This window comes from Petaurus breviceps, unplaced genomic scaffold (assembly GCF_028583685.1).
Source record: "Petaurus breviceps papuanus isolate PSGF00001 unplaced genomic scaffold, PetGlider_PUasm1.0 90617, whole genome shotgun sequence".
Lineage (NCBI taxonomy): Eukaryota > Metazoa > Chordata > Mammalia > Diprotodontia > Petauridae > Petaurus > Petaurus breviceps.
In genome coordinates, this window is record NW_027187287.1 from 1,400,026 (window position 1) to 1,419,769 (window position 19,744).

The following is a 19,744-nucleotide window of genomic DNA, read 5'->3' on the forward strand; positions in this document are numbered from 1 at the left end:
CCAGGATAACCCAGGATCTGGCAGCTTCTACACTGAGGGATCGAAGGGACTGGAATAGGATATTCCGGAGGGCAAAGAAGCTGGGATTAGAACTAAGAATCACCTACCCGGCAAAACTGAGTATCATGTTTCAGGGGAAAATATGGTCATTCAGTGGAACAGAGGACTTTCAAGCATTCTTGATAAAAAAAAAAAAACAGAATTGAATAGAAAATTTGACATTCAGATACAAGAACAAGAGAAGCTTGAGAAGGTAAACAGGGAAAAGAAATCATAAGGAACTTATCAAAGTTGAACTATTTACATTCCTACATGGAAAAACAATAATTGTAACTTATGAAACTTTTGTCAGTATGAAAATAGTTGAAGGGAATAGAAATATATATTGTTATATCGAAGGGTATACGGGTGTATGAATACATATGTAAATATGTGTATATATGTTTACAGGAATACATAGATAGAGGGCACAGGACCAATTTAACTGGAAGGGATGATACTTAAAAGCTGAAATTAAGAGGTGAGAGAGGAATATAATGAGAGGAGATGGAGAGAGACAGAATGGGATAAATTATCTCATATAGAAGAGGCAAGGGAAAATGGTTACAATGGAGGGGAAGGAAAGGAAGGTAAAAGGGAATGGGTCAATCTTATTCTCATTGAATTTGGCTTGGGGAGGGAATGAAATACACACTAAATAGGGTATCTCACCCTACAGGAGAGTAGGGGGGATGGGTATGAGAGTGGAGATGATGTAAGTGAGGGCAGGCTGGGGGAGAGGGAAGTTGGAAGCATCCACTTTTGAAAAGAGACGGGATCAAAGTAGAGAATAGAACAAGTGGGGAGGTGGGATAGGAGGGAGGGAAATATAGTCAGTCTTTTACGATATTTCTACTATGTTATTGTTTTGCATTAGCTACACATGTACAACCTATACTGAACTGCTTATCTTCCCAGTAAGGGTAGGTGATAGGGGAGGAAGGGAATGAATTTGGAATTCAGTTTTAAAATCAAATGTTTGAATATATATATACTATTATCAATACTATTTTACATGTAATTGGGAAATAAGATATACAGGTACTGGGGCATAGAGATCCACCATGACCTACTGGAAAAGTCGAAAGGGGTATGGGAAAAAATATGGGAGAGAGCAGATTGGAGGAGAGGATATCCTGTGGGACTGCTATTTTGGAGCAGTGGGTAGGGGGAAAATGGGGAGAAAATTTGTAACTCAAAATCTGGCGGAAATGAGTGATGTAAATCAGAAGTTAATAAAGCATTTGAAAAATGGAAAAAATTTACATTATTTATGATAATCAAAAAGAAAAGTAAATTATAAAATTAGACTAAATGGTTTACCAGACTCTAACATGAAGATGTTAGAAAAAAATGTAAAAAAAATGCACATTTTTCAAGTGTATGGTAACTTTTACCAAATTGTCCTTTCTCACAGGGAGGGATCTAGTAAATCTGAAAAGAGGAATTCTATATACTACGCTTCAGACCTAAATATAATAGTTAGAAAGAAAAATAAGAGGATTAGTTGATTCAAAGAAGAAAAAAGAAAAAGCTAGCACAAATACAACAACAGTGTATAAGATGATAGTGATAGAGATTTATAGGAATAAACTTTTATAGACATTTTAAAAGGTGAATTAGAGAAAAGTAGGAAAAGAGATGGTTTTGTTTTGTATTAGAAGAACAATCAGAAAAAAATGGATCTGTGATTCCAGTACTTTATTAATGTAGTTTATAAAGTCCTATCTATGCTTTCTCATTTTGTGGAACAGGAAAAAAAAAATCCTCCATGTCCTCTCACAAATCTTGATAAGGATATTTTGAGTTTTGGGCTTTCTAGGTTTCAGTATTATATAGGTAGCAAAGCAATAAGTAGTCTATTAGTTATCTTTTGCTCTTGATGATTGATTGGCCTCTTTCAGTCATCCAACAGTCTTTTATACTTGTGTCCATTTATTCATTATAATGTGCTGTAGCCTACCCAACAGGTATCTCTTCCTTGTCTTTTGGGTAACCTTTAATTTTGAGTCTTCAGAAATTTTCATTATTCTACCCCATAAAGCAGGATCACTTTTCACCTTGATCTTCAATAAGATGAATTAAAAAAACAAGACTTGTTTTTCATAAAGTCTACTAAAATTGATAAACCCTTAGTTAATAATGAGGAACACATAACCAAAATGAAAGATAACAATGAATTTAAAATTAAAGAAATTTTTGAGGAAATAATGTATTTACATAACTGTATTATGTTATGGTAATAATTTTATTTACACAGCTTATATTTTAATAATAGTTGAAAGTGGAAAAAAATGACAAAAATGCCCAAATGATTTATAAATGTAATTAAATACCAATCAATACCAGCGAGGCTACTTCATAGAAGTAGATAAAATGACAACCAACTTTATACTGAAGAACAAATTATTTAGAATATAAGAAGTACTTTGATAAAAGCAGATGAAATGGTACTTGAACCACTAAACTTGGAAATTAATCGAGCAGTGATTGTCAGAAACTTCAAGCATACTTTGGAGAATATTGCGGGTTCATTGATTCCAGATAAAGTGAATATTGCAATGAAGAGAGAGACAGAGAGAGAGAGAGAGAGAGAGAGAGAGAGATTAAGGCTAATGACTTTGTGCAGCTCTGCCTCACTTAAATCCAATTCATGTGCAAGTCAGGACATCACCCCATAATGTTATTAGTTTGTTTTTTTTAAATTAAGAACAGCATCTATTTTGTAACTTTTAGTCTTAGAGAATTGCCTGGGGTACTAAGAGATTAAATGATTTGCCCCATATCATGTAGCTAGTATGTGTCAGAGGCCATAGTTGAACCTAAGTCTTTAGGCCAGTTACCCACTAGGCCACATTATCCCTCATTATAACTTATTATATATCATATTTGTGTTTGTGTGTGTATACATACACACACAAACACACACATATATATTTATATTATCACTATACATAAATTCAAATATACATGTATATTTAAGTTCATTTTTTTTTTTGGTAGGCTTCAAGAGGATGTAGCTGCAATGAAATCTGCCTGGGATGCTCAGATTGCACAAATATCAAAGGAAACTATTTCCAGAGACCTTCAGATTCATACACTACAAGAAGAGGAGGTGAAGCTCAAGGCCCAATTGGCCAGATTCCAACAGGACGTTGAAAGGTAAAGTCCTAAGGTTTTATTTGTGCTAATAATCAAGGTGAAGTACTGACAGATGAGATCTTAGTCTTTTGGTTCTGAGACCAATTCCTGTTTCTCTTTGAGGCTTCCAATGTAGGTATTTTGACATTGTTGTCCTTGTCTGAGTTTGTGTTTTGATCTTCCCTGTCTCTATAATAGCTTTCTATGGTCAGGGATTGTTTGTTTTTTGCTCATGTTCCAGTCTATTTTATGACTTTTAATGTTGAGCTCTGCTTCTGTTCCGAGTTTCTTGCCCTGGGGTCTCTAGGTCTGGCTACTCACCTGCTATTCTAGAGGCTGGAAGTCTCCCTGCTGGCCTTCTGTGCTGGGGCTGTAGAACCTTGGTTGTTGACCTGTGCTGAGGCTTGGGGCCACTAACTATCTTGCCCAGACACCGCCAGCACTGAATTGTTCTCCCCTTTTATCCAAGCAGCATAGACCTTTCCTGCAGTCCTTCTAAGTTGTCTTGGGCTTAAAAATTGTTTCACCCTATCCTTTTTTGGGTTCTACCCCTCTGGAATTTGTTTTGAGGTTTTCTATAAAGTTGTATGGAGGGGAATTTGGGGGAGCTCAGGCAAGCTCCTGCCTTTTCTCTGCCATCTTGGCTCAACCTCAAGATCTTACTCTTTAGGATGATTTTGATAAATCTCTAGTATTTTTCAGATGATTTTAGATATGACTGGATTATCTATAATATATTCATTGGTTGTTGTAGTTGAAAGAACTCTTGACCTAGAGTCAAATCCGAAGTTCAGCCTGTTCTTGCATATCAGTTTCTTCATCTCTAAAATAATAATATCTGCCTTATCTAGCTTTATGGTTGTGTGAGAATCAAACTAAAGAATAGGGGGGGGGGGTTGGTGAGTTTAAATTTTGTGACTTGAGGAATTCTGAAAACAGCAGTGCTTTATGTTTGGCTTATTTTGTTGCTATTTCCTTTGTCTCGCTTACCTCTTCCTCTGTCCCTCACACTTAAAATCTAGACCTGATGACTTATTTTATAGACATAGAAGGTTTGAACCACGTTGAAGAAAAAATATCCATAGTAATACTGTACTTTGTAATTTAGGCACAAGTCTTCAAGAAACAATTTCCTTTAATATTTATCTGTATCCAAGTCATCTCTGGCTTGAAGAAGCAGATGTTCAAAATAATATAGCCTTTCATGCCTTCCAACATGATTGCCCCAAAAAGATTGCAGGTAACATCTATGGGAATCTTGAGCAAGGAAAAGATATATTAAAAATATGGTCTAGCTTGAAATCCCAGATTTGAGCAACCAAGTCACTAACTCCTAGACTACTCCCTTCCTGTTCTATTGATATCTTAATCCTTTCTCAATGAGAAAGGTGAGTGCTAGCACCAGTCACTTAATGTGGGTGGGGTGGCAAAGAAGTGAACTAAACCAGAGTTACTCTGTTTTAAGGTACCACCGTTAATCCATTTCCCCAAGAAAAGTCTTTTTGTCTAAAAGTCTTTTTCCAAGGATTTAAAAAAATCTTTAAAGGAAAATATTATTTCTTTTTTTTTTTTGTCTTTTGCAGGGCAATTGGGTTAAGTAACTTGCCCAAGGTTACTTGGCTAGTTTTTGTGTGTGTGTGTGGGTGTTAAGTGTCTGAGGCTGGAACCGAAGTCCTCCTGACTCCAGGGCCTGCGCCTTACTCACTGCGCCACCCAGCCGCCCCAGAAAATATTATTTCTTAATATTTCTGTAGAATCAAAAAAAGAAGCTTTTAATATATTTCCAAAATTTCTAACAACTGTAAATTGCTGCTGATTGTCTTTCAAGTTAAGGAAGCATTATGATGTAGCAATATTGGAAACTTAAAGTGACTTGCCCAAGGTCACTTAGTAAATGCCAGGCATCCAAACCCAGGTTTTCGACTGCAAATGCAGTCAGTATTTTTTTCATCTATTACATAGCAAAGAGAGTATGTAGTATTTCACAGATTCAGAGAAAGAGATTATGTAATTATTATGCATTATGACAATATTATATATATAATATAAGAAGGATGATTAGGAAAGGCTTCATTAAATAGGTGATATTTGAAACAAGCTTGAAGGATGGGCAGGGTTTTAACAGTTGGAAATAGAAAAAAGGGATTGCAGGTAGAGGGATCTTATTGTGTGTTTGGATAGTAGCAAGTAATTAAGTTTGACTAGAGTAGTATATACTCATAAGAGTAATGGACTGGTAAGTTATATTCTAGAGGCTTTGAATACTGAAATTGAGGCATTTGGGCTTAATTTCATAGGTAGTAGAGGGCCTTTGAAAGTTTTTGAGTAGATAGAATAGGAGGAGGAGCCTGTGACCTGTCTTAAACAACTTTTTCAAAATTATAGAATGATAGGATCATAGATTTAGAGCTAGGAGGGGCTTTAGAGACTAAAGAGTCCAATCCTTTCATTTTACAGATGAGGAAACTGAGGCTGAGGAAGGTTAAGTGACTTGTCCATGGTCACACAGCTAGTAAGTGTCTGAGGAAGGATTTAAATTCATTTCTTCTTTATACTGTTATTCACTCCCCAACTGGAATACAGATATTATAAATAGATCACAACTAAAACTTTTATTGTGTACAAAATGCATTCCGTTAAGGTTATAGTGTGTTTCAACTTAAATGTATGGCTCATAACACTAAAATCCATAGAATCCCAAATCTGCATATGATTTGGTTATCAGAATTATGAATTTTGGTGTAACTGTTTTTAAAGCAGTTTGACATAGTGAAATCACAAAATATTAAAACTAGAAAGAGTCCTTAAAGATCATGGAGTTTTACTTTTTTCACATATAAAGAAACTGAAATCCAGAAAAAAAGAAGTGATTTTAGATAAATGATATTTATTATAAACAAAAGCAGTGGAATTATCACTTCATAAAACACAGTAGTCATATTGATTCACAGTTTACAGTGGTGAACATGTATTTTTTTAAAGAACACTTAAAGTGCTTTAGTAAAAGACAGCCAATGGAATTGGTGCAATTAAAATTGGCTTTTTCAGGCTATTTTAAATAAATCTAGAATTATATTTCCTAGGCTGTCCCTGCCATTCTCAGAAACACAGAATTTTCCCTTCCCTATATTTTTACCTTTTCTTAATGAATTTTTTGGCATCCTGACCTGTAATTTTATCAGTGTATGTAAGTGTTATTCTGGAAATTTCCACCATTGATGTAGATCAATAGTTCTTTTGTAACTGAACCCCTTAAATAGCTGCTTGGGACATTAAGAAGTTAAGTGATGTGCCTCTACTCATGCAGCTAATTTGTATTAAAGGGCAGAACTTGAATCCAGGTCTTAACTCTAAGACCAGCTCTTTATCCATAGCCCTTCCTCCTAATATTGATAGGGTACTTGGGGTGTTTATGTTTGTAATATCAGTTTGTAAAATCACATTCCTCACCCCCCCACTCCCACCCCAGTCTTAGAGCATTAACTCTGCCCCTTCCCCCTGCCAACACTCTGCCCAGCAACAATTCATGAACTGTTTATCTCTGCTTGGTGCAATAATAAGCTACACCTATGAATCCTTCACTAAACCATCTATAAACATTTTAGCTTAGGCAAATGTTACCTCCCCTTAGTATAATGGCCAGCTGCACCTATGAATCCTTCAATGCACTATCTGTAAGTTAACTCCTCAGCCAATTAGGCACATCCTGAATCCCCGTTAGCCTTAGTTCCCAACATCCACCTTGTCAAACATGACACTGATGGGTGGCAGACTAGGCACTTCTCAGTCAGCCCTGACAGCTAGCTGATTTAGTGACTTTTCAAGCCTAAAAACACACCTCCAGGTAGCCCCCTGCCTTGGGCTAGTCCCAGTGAATTATGGGTAATATGCCCAGTAGATAATAAAAGTGCATGTTCCTTTAAGCACTGACCACTCCTTAACTCCTCCCTAATCCCACCCTTACGAATTAGAATAATCAACATCTGATTTACTATTGTAACTCTATAAACCATACCTATGACTTCTTTAAGGTTGCAGGTTTCCTAAGAACTCTTGCCACTGTAAAGCGTAGCAATAAACTCTTACAATCCTGACTTAAAAGATTGCTTGGGTCCTGTGAATTCATTCCAGACTGTCCAACAGGGACTCTGGTCATTGGAACCCTTGAAACACCTATCACTCCCACATCAGTATCTTACCAATAAAAATATCCATTCTATACCAGATTCCCATGTCAACATTGACTGAGTCCAATCATCCCCAAGTCAGCATGGTATTTTGGAAAGGATTCTAGATTGTAATCAAAAGATAGGTTTCAATCTGAGTTCTGCTACTTATTACCTATGTGACTTTGGCTAAGTCACTTAACTTATCTGAGCCTTGTATTCCTCACCCGTAAAGTATGGAGTTTGGAATAGATTATGTTCAAGATTCCTCCCCGCTCTAAATTCTGTGATCCCAGTGATACGTAAACCATCTCTTCTCTTTGGTAGCAATTCTCTTCTCATTTCCCAGTTTTACCCACAAAGCCTTGCACTGAGCTTAAAAATCAGCTTCCCCAAGGGCGGCCAGGTGGCTCAGCGAGTAAGAGCACCAGCTCCAGTGTTGGGATGACCTGGAGATCGAATCCTGGGCTCAGACACTCAGCACCACACCCAGAAATAACTGGCCGTGTAACCTTGAGCAAGTTACTTAACCCCGATTGCTTATAAAAAAAAAAAAAAATCAGCCTCCCCCATGCCCTTCCAAAAAAGTTATAAGCAAAAAAAGATAATTTGTTGATCTGTTTTGTTTTATTGGCACTGTAAGTTTGAGAGAATAAGTTCTATTTCTTTTCTTTTTTTGCTTTTTGGAGGGGGAAGGCAGGGCAATTGGGATTAAGTGACTTGCTCTGTTATGAAGAGAAATCAGCTAGCCGAGACTGGACATGATTTAATATAAAATTTAATCTATATTTAATGTGGATTATTCAAGCGTGCAACTGCCTGGAGTGTAGACTCAAATCGGACAGCCCTGAGCAGGGGCAGAGCCAGAGAATTTAAAGACAAAATCCACAAAATAATAATCAGATCTATACACAAGCAGGAAGTTACAGAAGCAGAAGAATGCAATTGGTTAATACTCAGTTTAGGACCTTATATGGAATATAGTTAAGTTTCAATTTCCCAGAACAAGATGGTAACTATGCCTTGGGCAGTTCCCCAAAAATATTCCTTTGGCAGGTATTCTTTTGGCATGGCTGGATTCTCTGTTGCCAGACTTTACTCCCCTGAAAAAGGGAGCACAAAATGGTGGGGAGTGAGACAAGATGGAGGGTGACTCGGGGTTAGGTACAACAGGCGAAGGTGACATGGCTAGTTTTGTGTTGTGTCTGAGGCTAGATTTGAACTCAGGTCCTCCTGACTACAGGGCCAGTGCTCTATTCACCGTACCACCTAGCTGCCCTGATAAATTCTATTTCTTTACTATTTTCAGTTTAGCTTCTAATTAATACACAATAAGTGAGATATAATATATAAATTTAGAGCTAGAACAAAGAGACATTAAAGGTTATCTAGTCTAATCCTTTCATTTTATAGTAGACAGTGGTTAAATAGTCAATAAATAGCATGACTGTATAGGCAGAGGGTTAATACAGACATGATCTTCAAGAAAAATGTGAATCTTTTCTGCATTTTGGTCCTTTCCTTTTATCAAACCTTGTGGGAGAAAAACATTGATCTCTTTCCTTATCTCAGATACAAACATCAGTTGTCCCTAGCAATGGAACGGGAGCAGATCCTAGAACATGACAAAGTACAGGTAGAACTGGATTGGCAATGTCGTTGTGAAAATGCTGAAAAGAACCAGTATGAAAAATCGGAGGATTTGATACAGGGTTTAACAACAGCCAGAAACCAGGTATGTACTAAGTCATATTAGCATTAAGCCCTTCCTAGCTTTATATCAAGTGGGATTTTCTAGAATATTTTACAAGAGCTGCAAAGGTATGCTGCAATGATATGTAAGGGAAAGATTCTTATATCTCTTTTTTAAGGAAGAGGGAGGTGAGTAAGGGAGGGAAGAACAGTGGATAGAGAAAAATTCTAAAAGTTTCGCTGAATGTTTATAAGCCAAATCTATTAAAATCCATCTTCAGCATAAATTTCATTGTATTGGAAATATAGTATTTCCCAGTTCAGGGTTTTGTCCATAAGTAAGGATATGCTGATATGTTTGGAATGACTTTTTTATCACTCAAAATTTTTATTCAAAATTTCATCAGTCATAATCTGAGTTCCAAATTTTCTCCCTTCTTCACCTCCTCCCTCATTAATGAGGCAAGCAAAGTGAAATAGATTATACATGTGCAGTCATGTGTTGTGAAAGAAAACACAGACCAAAAAACCCCCAAAAAGAATAAAAAGAGTAAAAAAAAATGTATGCTTTGATCTGCATTCAGACTCATCCAGTTCTTTCTCTGAAGGTGGATAGTATTTCTCATCATGAGTTCTTCAGAACTGTCTAGATTTTTTTTATTGCTTAGAATTAGCAGTCATTCATAGTTGATCATTTTATAATATTGCTATTACTATGTACAGTATTCTACTGATTCTGTGCATTTCACTTTTCATCAGTTCATGTCAATCTTTCCAGATTTTTCCAAAAGAATCCTACTCATTATTTCTTATACCACAATAGTATTCCATCACTATCATAAAGCACAACTTATTCGGTCAGTCCTCAATTGATGATCCCTTCAATTTTCAATTCTTTGCCACCACAAAAAGAGCTACTGTAAATGCTTTTGTACATGTAGGTGCTTTTCCTTTTTGTTTTTATCTCTTTGGGATACAGACCTATTTTGGGGACAAAGGATATACATGGTTTTATAGCCCTTTGGGCATAGTTCCAAATTGCTCTCCAGAGTGGCTCTCTAGTTTATAACTCTACAAACAGTGCATTAGTGTCTCAATTTTCCTCTTTCCCCTCCAACATTTGTCAATTTCCTTATATGTCTTATTAACCATTCTGATAGGTGTGGGGTGCAACTCAGAGTTGCTTTAATTTGCGTTTCTCTAATCAGTAGAGATTTAGAGCATTTTTTTTTTCATATGAGTATAGATAAGCTTTGATTTCTTCCTCTGAAAGCTGCCTGTTCATCCATTTGACTGTCAGAGAAACTTGCTGTAATTTTTTTTAGTTATAATTACTTTGTATTTCCCTCATCCTATTTTCCCTCTCTCTCTCTCTCTCTCTCTCTCTCTCTCTCTCTCTCTCTCTCTCTTTCTCTCCCTCTCTCTCTCCCTCCCTCTTTCTCTCTTTTTCCTCTCCCTTTCCCCCCTCCTTTCACCCTGTCCATCCTCAAAAGTGTTTTACTTCTTACTACTGCCTCCCCCAATCTGCCCTTTCTCTTATCAGCACTCCATCTCCCTTCTCTTATTCCCTTCCCCTCCTACTTTCCCATAGGGTAAGATAGATTTCTATACCCAATTGAATGTATATCTTATTTCCTCTTTTAGCCATTTCCAATGAGAGTGAGGTTCAAGTGCTTCCCCCCACTTCTCCCTTCTTCCCTTCCACTGTAAAAGCTCATTTATTCTTCTTTTATGTGAGATAATTTACTACATTCTATCTTTTCCTTTCCCCTTTTCCCACCGCATCTCTCTTTCTCATTCCTTCATTTTATGTTTTTTAGATATCATCTCATCATAGTCAACTCACACCCATGCCCTCTATCTATGTAGAATCCTTCTAACTGCCCTAATAATGAGAAAAGTTTTATGAGTTACAAGTATCATCTTCCCATGTAGGAATATAAACAGTTCAACCATATTGAATCCCTTATTATTTCTCTTTCCCTGTTTATCTTTTTTAGCCTTCTCTTGAGTTTTGTATTTGAAAGTCAGAATTTCAATTCAGCTCTGTTCTTTTCATCAGGAATGCTTGAAAGTCTTCTGTTTCATTTAATAACCATTTTTTCTCCCAAAGGAGTATACTCAGTTTTCCTCAGTAGGCAATTCTTGGTTGTAATACTAACTCTTTTTTCCTCCAGGGCATCATATTCCAAGTCCTCTGATCCTATTAGGTAGAAACTGCTAAATCTTGTGTGATCCTGACTGTGGCTCCATGATTGTTCCTTTTGTTTCTTTCTGGCTACTTGTAATATTTTTTTCTTGACCTGGGAGCCCTGGAATGTGGCTATTATAATCCTGGGAGTTTTCATTTTGGGATCACTTTCAAGGGGTGATCAGTGGATTCTTTCAATTAGTATTTTACCCTCTGGTTCTAGAATAACAGGGAAGTTTTCCATCATAATTTTTTTGTTTTTTGGCCTTTTGGAGGGCAATTGGGGTTAAGTAACTTGCCCAAGGTTACACAAGCTAGTTTTTTTGTTTGGGTGTTAAGTGTCTGAGTCCAGAATCGAACTCAGGTCCTCCTGACTCAAGGGCCGGCACTTTACTCACTGCTCCACATAGCTGCCCCTCCATTAGAATTTCTTAAAAGATGTTCAGGCTTTTTTTTAAAATCTTGGCTTTTAGTTAGTCCAGTAATTCTTAAATTATCTCTCTTGGATCTATTTTCTGTGTCAGTCCTTTTTTCAATGAGCTATTTCACAATTTTTCCTATTTTTCATTCTTTTGATTTTGTTTTGTTGTTTCTTGATGTCTCATAGAGTCATTAGCTTCCACTGGCACAATTCTAATTTTTAAGGAATTATTTTCGTCCGTGAGCTTTTGTATCTCCATTTGGTTGATTATGCCTTTTTTTAAAGAGTTCTTCTCTTAAATGGATTTTTGTGCCTCTACCATTGGCCTATTATGTTTTTTAAGGTGTTATTGTCTTCAGTATTTTTGTGCCTACTTTATCAAGCTCTTTTCATGATTTTCTTGCATCACTCTCATTTTTTAAAATAATTTTTCCTCAACCTCTCATATTTAACTTTTAAAATCCTTTTTGAACTCTTTCAGGAATTCTTGGGAGTTGGAGGGGGTGGTGTGAGACTGAGACTAATTTACATCTTTCTTTGAGACTTTGCATGTAGCTGTTTTGACTTTGTTGTCTTCTGAGTTTGTGTTTTGAACTTCCCTGTCACCACAGTAAGTTTCTACAGTTAAGTTCTTTTTGTTTGCTCGTTTTTCCAGCCTATTTCTTGACTTTTAACTTTGTTAAAATTGGGCTCTGCTTTTGGGGTGGAGAAGGCACTGTCCCAATCTTCAGATCTTTTTGTGCACCTGTTCTCAAAGCTAGTTCTGGGGAGTCTGTAAGTTTTCAGTTATTATAAGGTGGTATGATCTGAGGAGAGTCGTGTTTACTGTTCTCTTGGCCCATGCTCTGGTCTATGAGTGACCATAAACCCTCTTTTCCTCCCTGGAACTGTGGCTAAGATCCACACTTCTCTGTGGTTATAGACTCTTTTGTGCTAGTATTCCTCCCTGCCCTTTGGACTGTGACCCAGGACTACAAACTGGATCCATTTATGGGCAATGTAACAGAGTCCTGTATTCAGTACCAGCAAAGAGACCCCTGTAATCTACTGTCTGTGGGCTAAGAGCTCCAGAAGCTGTTGCTGCCTATTCAGTTGCCCCAGAGCCTGCTTGAATTAACTATTTTTACTGATCCATAAGGATTAATATCAATCACTAATGTTTACTGAGTGTCTATCGTTTGCAGAGCATTTTTCATTTATTAATTCACTGTCTACTTATCTAAAAAAAAGTAGGATGCTTGATTATGTTTATCCCTGGGTTATTAGAACTAATTTTAGCAGTGTATATCATAAAACCAAATTTACCTCCTACCCAAAATGAATCCTGTGGAGTTGGAATGGAATAAGCATTTATTAATTATCTATGATGTGACAGGCACCATACTAAGAGTTTTACAAATAGTATCTCATTTTATCCTCACAAAAACTCTGCTTTTCATCTCCATTTTACCATTGAGGTCCCTGAGGCAAATAGGCCACGTCATTTGCCCAGAGTCACACAGCTAATAAATGTCTGAGGCTAGATTTGAATTCAGGTCTTCCTGACTCCACGTTCAGTGCTCTATCCACTCTGTCACCTAGCTACCTCTGGGAATTCATTAAGAGATGCTGATCTTTGTATCCCCAAACCTTTCCCACTAATTTTGGTGGTGATTTTGCTGATGATGAACAAGTTTAAATAGGTTATACAAAGTTGGACAAGCCCTGCGCCTTTTGTCTGAGGTCTACCTTAGGTAAGTTTGGAGAGATTTATTACCAGTGTATAAGTCACTATCTGAGAAAAGCTTTTGTCCTTACCAATTCATGAATCTATCAGGGTATGGGTGAATTCTACAAGCTGTATTACTGGAGGGAATACCTATACCAGTGAAATCAAAGATCCCTGAAGTATTGAAATAAATATGTATAGCAAATGGACAGCTAGTTAAGTGTTTCATTGCTAAAAACTTCACGACAAAGAGAAATGGTTAACTTGTTAATCACTCTTATATTGATTATTAACCCTCACTCTGTCACTGTAGGAATATTCTGTGATTTGTTTTTTTCTAGGTTGCTGCCCAGCTTCAAGAGACAGAGCAGAAGTTATGTGAAATGAAAACACTATTGAAGGCTATAATCTTTGAAAGAGATCAAGCAATTCACACTCTCAGTTTGCATGGTTTACTTCCTGAAAAGGAGAAAAAGGTCAGAACATCAATTAGCATCTCCCTACTATGTGTGTCAGCATTTGGCATAGTTGGCTAACCTTTGGCTTCAGATGAATAGTCACTTTTCTGGGCTGTCACTTCTGTAGTAGCTTTAACTTATGTCAGCCCTTCCAAGATTATAAGGAACTGTCATTACCTTAAACAGTGCTAGGACACATTTTTTATCTATTTCCCTCTAATCCCCCATGGTTAACAGAATGAAAAAAGTGAAAATTTATTAAATGCTTACTGTGTGCCAAACACTTTGCTAAACCCTGGGGATAAAAATAGAAAAAATAGAATAGTCCTTGCTCTCAAAGGGCTCATATTCTACTTAGGGAAGAAAACACATAAAAGGAAGCTCAGTTGCAAGGCAGATGGAAAGACCTGGAAGTGTTAGGGGTTCAATGAAGGGGAAGATAGCTAGGCCTAGATATTATGCAGGTAGTTAAGATGATAGTGCTGGAAGACTGCAAGACCCTTAGGCAAGACATGTGGTAAAGCCTAGAAGATCTTAGGCATCACTGGCAGGACAGACAGTAAGGGCTGTTGGTCTTCCATCTCATCGGAAGAAATGAAATTATTGACTCCCTTCTCAGCCAGCCCGGGTCTTTACTCAGGGGTCTTTTTAAAAAAAAAGTTTAAATGGTTTCTTTATTGAATTTGGAAGTCTCTTAGTGGCTACATAGATAAACTGCTCAGCAGCATAAACAGATCAGCAGCAAGTATCTTTCCAGATCCCTTTATCTTGGTATATGAGATATGGTTTGCTTTTCCTTCCATGTTCAATAATAAGCTTTATTAAGTGTTCAGTATGTATTACTTCATCTGTTTCTAAAGCAATATCATTTTCTTTTTGCTTGGCATAGTTTGATGTTTTAGGTTTTTTTTTTTTTCCTACTGGTGAATTTAGGTAGGTGGTGCAGTGGATTAGAGTGCTGAGCCTAGAGTTAGGAAGACCTAAGTTCAAATCCAGCCCTCAGATACTAGCTATGTGACCCTAGCATGTCACTTAACCATGTTTACCTCAGTTTCCTCATTTGTAAAATGAACTGGAGAAGGAAATAGCAAACTACTCCAGTATCTTTGCCAAGAAAATCCTAAATGGGGTCACAAAGAGTGCACACAACTGAAATGACTCAACAACAAATGGATGAATTTTACAGGACTCTTCTGTTTTTACTCAATTTTGTTGCTTTTATCTCATAACATTACTTTCCCATCATTCTTCTGGATGGAAGCTTTTATATCTCCAGAACATAGATGCGACTGAGAAACCTCAGGAAGCTCAGTCATTTTATTACAGTGACCCCATAGTTATATCTCTACATCTTTGTATATGATGAACTAGTTTATGGTGGAATGCAAGGTAGTTGGGCATCCCTGATGATGGAGGATCTTTGTATTGCTCAGCCTTCCCTGAGAGGTTTTTATAGTACATAATAGCAATGTGTGTCTAGTTGTTATAGTAAGATAGGTGTGTAGAGTAACTCTAATACCTTACGTCAGTGGATTCCAAACTTTTTTGATTGTGTACCCCTCAATATGTATGTCTTTTTCTTATTTATACATTGTATACAGATAATTCTGTACTAATAATTATATGTATTATAAAACGGAAAAAAAAGGAAATTTTAAAGAAAAGAGATAAAGATGAAATAATATTTGATCCTAAAGTCAATGGAGAACCCCTGGAGAGTATTGAGTTAGACCAGATATTTAGAAAAATGATTTTGATAGCTCTATGGAGAATGTGCTAGAGCAGGAAGAGACTTGAGGCAGGGAGATTAGGAATCTGTTGTATAGTCTGGGTAAGAAGTGATGAAGCCCTGAACTAGGTAGAGAATTTGTGAATAGAGAAAAGGGAGGATATGGGAAAGATGTGGAGATAGAAATGACAAAGTTTGACATATAAGATCTATGAAGCAAGAGAGAATGAGGAATCAGTGACATGAAGGTTATGAATCTGAGTAACAGGAATAATAGTGGTTTTCTTGTCAGAGATAGGAAGAAGGAAGATAGAAGAGGTGTGGGTGTTGAGGGGAAAGATAATATAATGATATCTGTGATCTTTTGAAACCGGGTCTACTCATCCTATGGAATTTTGTTCCACCAAAAACAAAAAAGAGGGAAGTGGTGCAAGGCTCTTAACAACCACAGAACTCTTAACAAGCACAGAGCTCACCCTCTGAGGGGTATTGGCCATAATCACAAAGTGATCTCGAAGAGGATTGAATTTTCTTGTTGGCACCCGTGCAGCTGCTGTTGTACCACGTAACAGTTGGGTTATAGTTTTGTCCTGAGGGCCATGCTGATTTCTCCTCCTTGCCCATTTGAGGGAATGGTTGCTAGCTTAGAGGGAATGGGGAAAGGGTTGAAGGGTAACAATATGTATGATTATGTTAAAAACAAGCTTCAAAATTGACTGGTGGGAAGAATTGGATTCTCCCAACCTCCAGTTGGTTGATCACACATCCCTTGAGGTCGCTTCATAGTCCCCCAGAGGGTGTCGACCCTTACTTTGGAGGCTTGTCTCTCAAAAAGATAAAATAATATCTCCTTGGGATATACTTTTCAGCTAAAAAAATTTTTTTTTTAGTTTTTCTATCTCCAGAACACAGATAGGATTGAAAAACCTCAGGAAACTCAAGTCACTTGTACTATAGTAACCTCATAATTATATTTCCACATCCTTTTATGGTGAACTGATTTATGGCATAGGCATAAGCCATATAAAATTTGCAGATTACTTTTACTAACAAAAACCTTAATTAGGGATGACCTATATTATACAGGAATGCATGAGAAAGGGGAAAATGGAAAGTACAAGTTTACTCTGGTATTATTAGTTTAAAAAATAATTTTACTGATTTTTAAAATGATTTAATATTTTATTTTATGCAGTTACACATAAAAATAATTTTTAACAATTGTTTTACTTATTTATTTATTTTCGCTTTTTGGAGGGGGAAGGGCAGGACAGTTGGGGTTAAGTGACTTGCCCAAGGTCACACAGCTAGTGAGTGTTAAGTGTCTAAGATCAGATTTGAACTCAGGTCTGGTGCTCTATTCACTGCACCACCTAGCCACCCCAGTGTTTTTTTTTAAACTTTGATTTCCAAATTCTTTCCCTCCCTTCCCCCACTTATTGAAAAGTCAAGCAATTTACTATATATTATACATTTGCAGTCGTGTAAAACATTTACATATTAATCTCATGTTGTAAAACAAAACAGACCCAAAAAAAAAGCAAACGAGAAAAATAAAGATAGCAAAGAAAAAATATGCATTCAAAATCTACCAGTTCTTTTTCTGGAGATGGATAGTATTTTTCATAATAAGACTTTTGAAATTGTCTTGGATCATTGTATTACTGAGAACAGCTAAGACACTTACAATTCTTCAGCATATAGTATTGCTGCTACTGTGTACAAAGTTCTCCTGGTTCTTTTCATTTCACTTTGTGTCAGTTCATGTAAGTCTTTCCAGGTTTTTCTGAGACCTTTCTACTTGTCATTTCTTATAGTAAAATAGCATTACATCACCATCATATAATACAACTTGTTCAGCCATTCCCCAGTTGATGGACATTCTTTTAATTTCTAATTCTTTGACACCATTAAAAAAGCTGCTGTAAATATTTTTGTACATGTAGGTCCTTTTCCTTTTTTATTTCTATCTTTTTGGTTTACAAACCTAGTACTGGTATTACTTGGTCAAAATGGTATACATGGTTTTATAACCCTTTGAGCATAGTTCTAAATTGTTCTACAGAATAGTCGAATTTATCAACAATACATTAGCGTCTCAATTTTCCTATAGCTCTGCCAGCATTTGTCATTTTCCTTTTCAGTCATATTAGACAATTTAATAGATATGGGGTGGTAGTTAACAATTGTTTTAATCATTTTTTAATCAATAGTGATTTAGAGCACTTTTTCATATGATTATAGATAGTTTTATTTACTTTATCTGAAAACTATTTATGTCCTTTAATGATTTTTCATTTGAGGGAATGGCTCATATTCTTATAAATTTGGATTAGTTCTCTATATATTTGAGAAATACAGCCTTTATCAGAGAAACTTGCTGTGAAATTTTTTTCACCATTATGATTACTGTGTATTTTCCTCCATCCTCTTTTTTTTTCCTATTTACCCTACTTTCTCTCCCTCCTTTCATCCAGTCCGTCTTCAAAAGTATTTTTTTCTGTCTTTTACCTCCCTTAATCTGCCCTCCCTTCTATCAGCGTCCTCTTCCCTTCTCTTACTCCCTTCCCGTCCTACTTTCCCATAGGTTAAGATAGATTTCTATACCCAATTGAGTATTTATGTTATTCTTTTCTTTGAGCCAGTTCTGATGAGAGTAAGGTTCAAGAGCTTTCCCCTACCTCTTCCATCTTCCTCTCCATTATAAAAGTTGTTTTGTACTTTTTTATGTGAGATAATTTACCCCATCCTACTTCTCCCTTCCCTCTTTTTCCTAGTGCATTCCTCTTTCTTGCTTCTTAGTTTTTTTTTATATCATCCCATCATAGAAGACTCACACCCATGCCCTCTGTTGATGTATACTCTTTCTAATTGGCCTAATAATGAGAAAGTTCTTAGGAGTTGCAAGTATCATCTTCCCCTGTAGGAATGTAAACAGTTCAACCACATTGAAACTCTTATGATTTCTCTTTCCTTGTTTATCTTTTTAGTCTTCTCGAGTTTTGTATTTGAAAGTCAGAATTTCAATTCAGCTCTGTTCTTTTCATCTGGATTGCTTAAAAGTCTTCTGTTTCATTTAATATCCATTTCCCCCCTAAAGGATTATACTAAGTTTTGCTCAGTAGGCAGTTCTTGGTTATAATCCTAACTCTTTTTTCCTCCAGAATATCATATTCCAAATCCTCTGATCCTTTCTGTTAGAAACTGCTAAATCTCATGTAATCCTGACTATGGCTCCATGATTGTTCCATTTGTTTCTTTCTGGCTACTTGGAATATTTTTTTCTTGACCTAGGAGCCCTGGAATTTGACTATAATATTCCTGGGTGTTTTCATTTTGGGATCACTTTCAAGGGGTGATCAGTGGATTCTTTCAATTAGTATTTTACCCTCTGGTTCTAGAATAATGGGACAGTTTTCCATTATAATTTCTTTAAGGATGATGTTTAGGCTCTTTTTTAATCTTGGCTTTCAGTTAGTCCAGTAATTCTTAAATTATCTCTCCTGGATATATTTTTCAGGTCAGTTGTTTTTTCAGTGAGATATTTCCCATTTTCTTCTATTTAAAAAATTTTTTTTGATTTTATTTTATTGTTTCTTGATGTCTCAGAGTCATTAGCTTCCACTTGCCCAATTCAGTTTTTAAGAACTTATTTTTTTAATTGAGCTTTTGTACTTTCTTTTCCATTTGGCCAATTCTACCTTTTTTTTTTTAATTTTTTATTTGCTTTTTAGAGGGGGGAAGGCAGGGCAGTTGGGGTTAAGTGACTTGCCCAAGGTCACATGGCTAGTAAATGTTAAGTGTCTGAGGCTGGATTTGAACTCAGGTCCTCCTGACTCCAGGGCCAGTGCTCAACTCATTGTGCCACCTAGCCGCCCCCAATTCTGCTTTTTATGGAGTTCTTCTCTTCAGAAAATTTTTGTGTATCATTTTTCATTTGAATAGTTCTGCTTTTCAAGACATTCTGCTAATTGGATTGTTTTTAACCTCATTTAACCTTTAGCCTATTTTGTTTTTTTAAGGGTTATTTTCTTCAGTATTTTTTATGCCTCCTATACCAAGATATTGACTCTTTTTACTGGTTTTCTTATATCATGTTCATTTGTCTTCTCAATTTTTCCTCTACTTCTCTTGACTGATTTTTAATATCCTTTTTACACTATTCCGTGACCTGAGACCAATTCATATTTTTCTTTGAG

General features: G+C 36.4%; 1 protein-coding gene across 4 annotated transcripts in view; it reads left to right on the plus strand.

Moving 5' to 3' along the window:
* The window catches only part of CCDC57 (coiled-coil domain containing 57), a 340,926-nt gene that overhangs the window by 133,212 nt on the left and 187,970 nt on the right, over positions 1-19,744 (plus strand). For 3 of the 4 annotated variants that reach the window (XM_069063980.1, XM_069063979.1, XM_069063981.1), the window contains 3 exons: positions 3,043-3,201; positions 8,919-9,081; positions 13,700-13,834. In XM_069063980.1, the coding sequence (XP_068920081.1) occupies positions 3,043-3,201; positions 8,919-9,081; positions 13,700-13,834 (457 nt within the window). The remainder of the gene's footprint in view (positions 1-3,042; positions 3,202-8,918; positions 9,082-13,699; positions 13,835-19,744) is intronic. The other variant, XM_069063983.1, reaches the window with a different exon arrangement.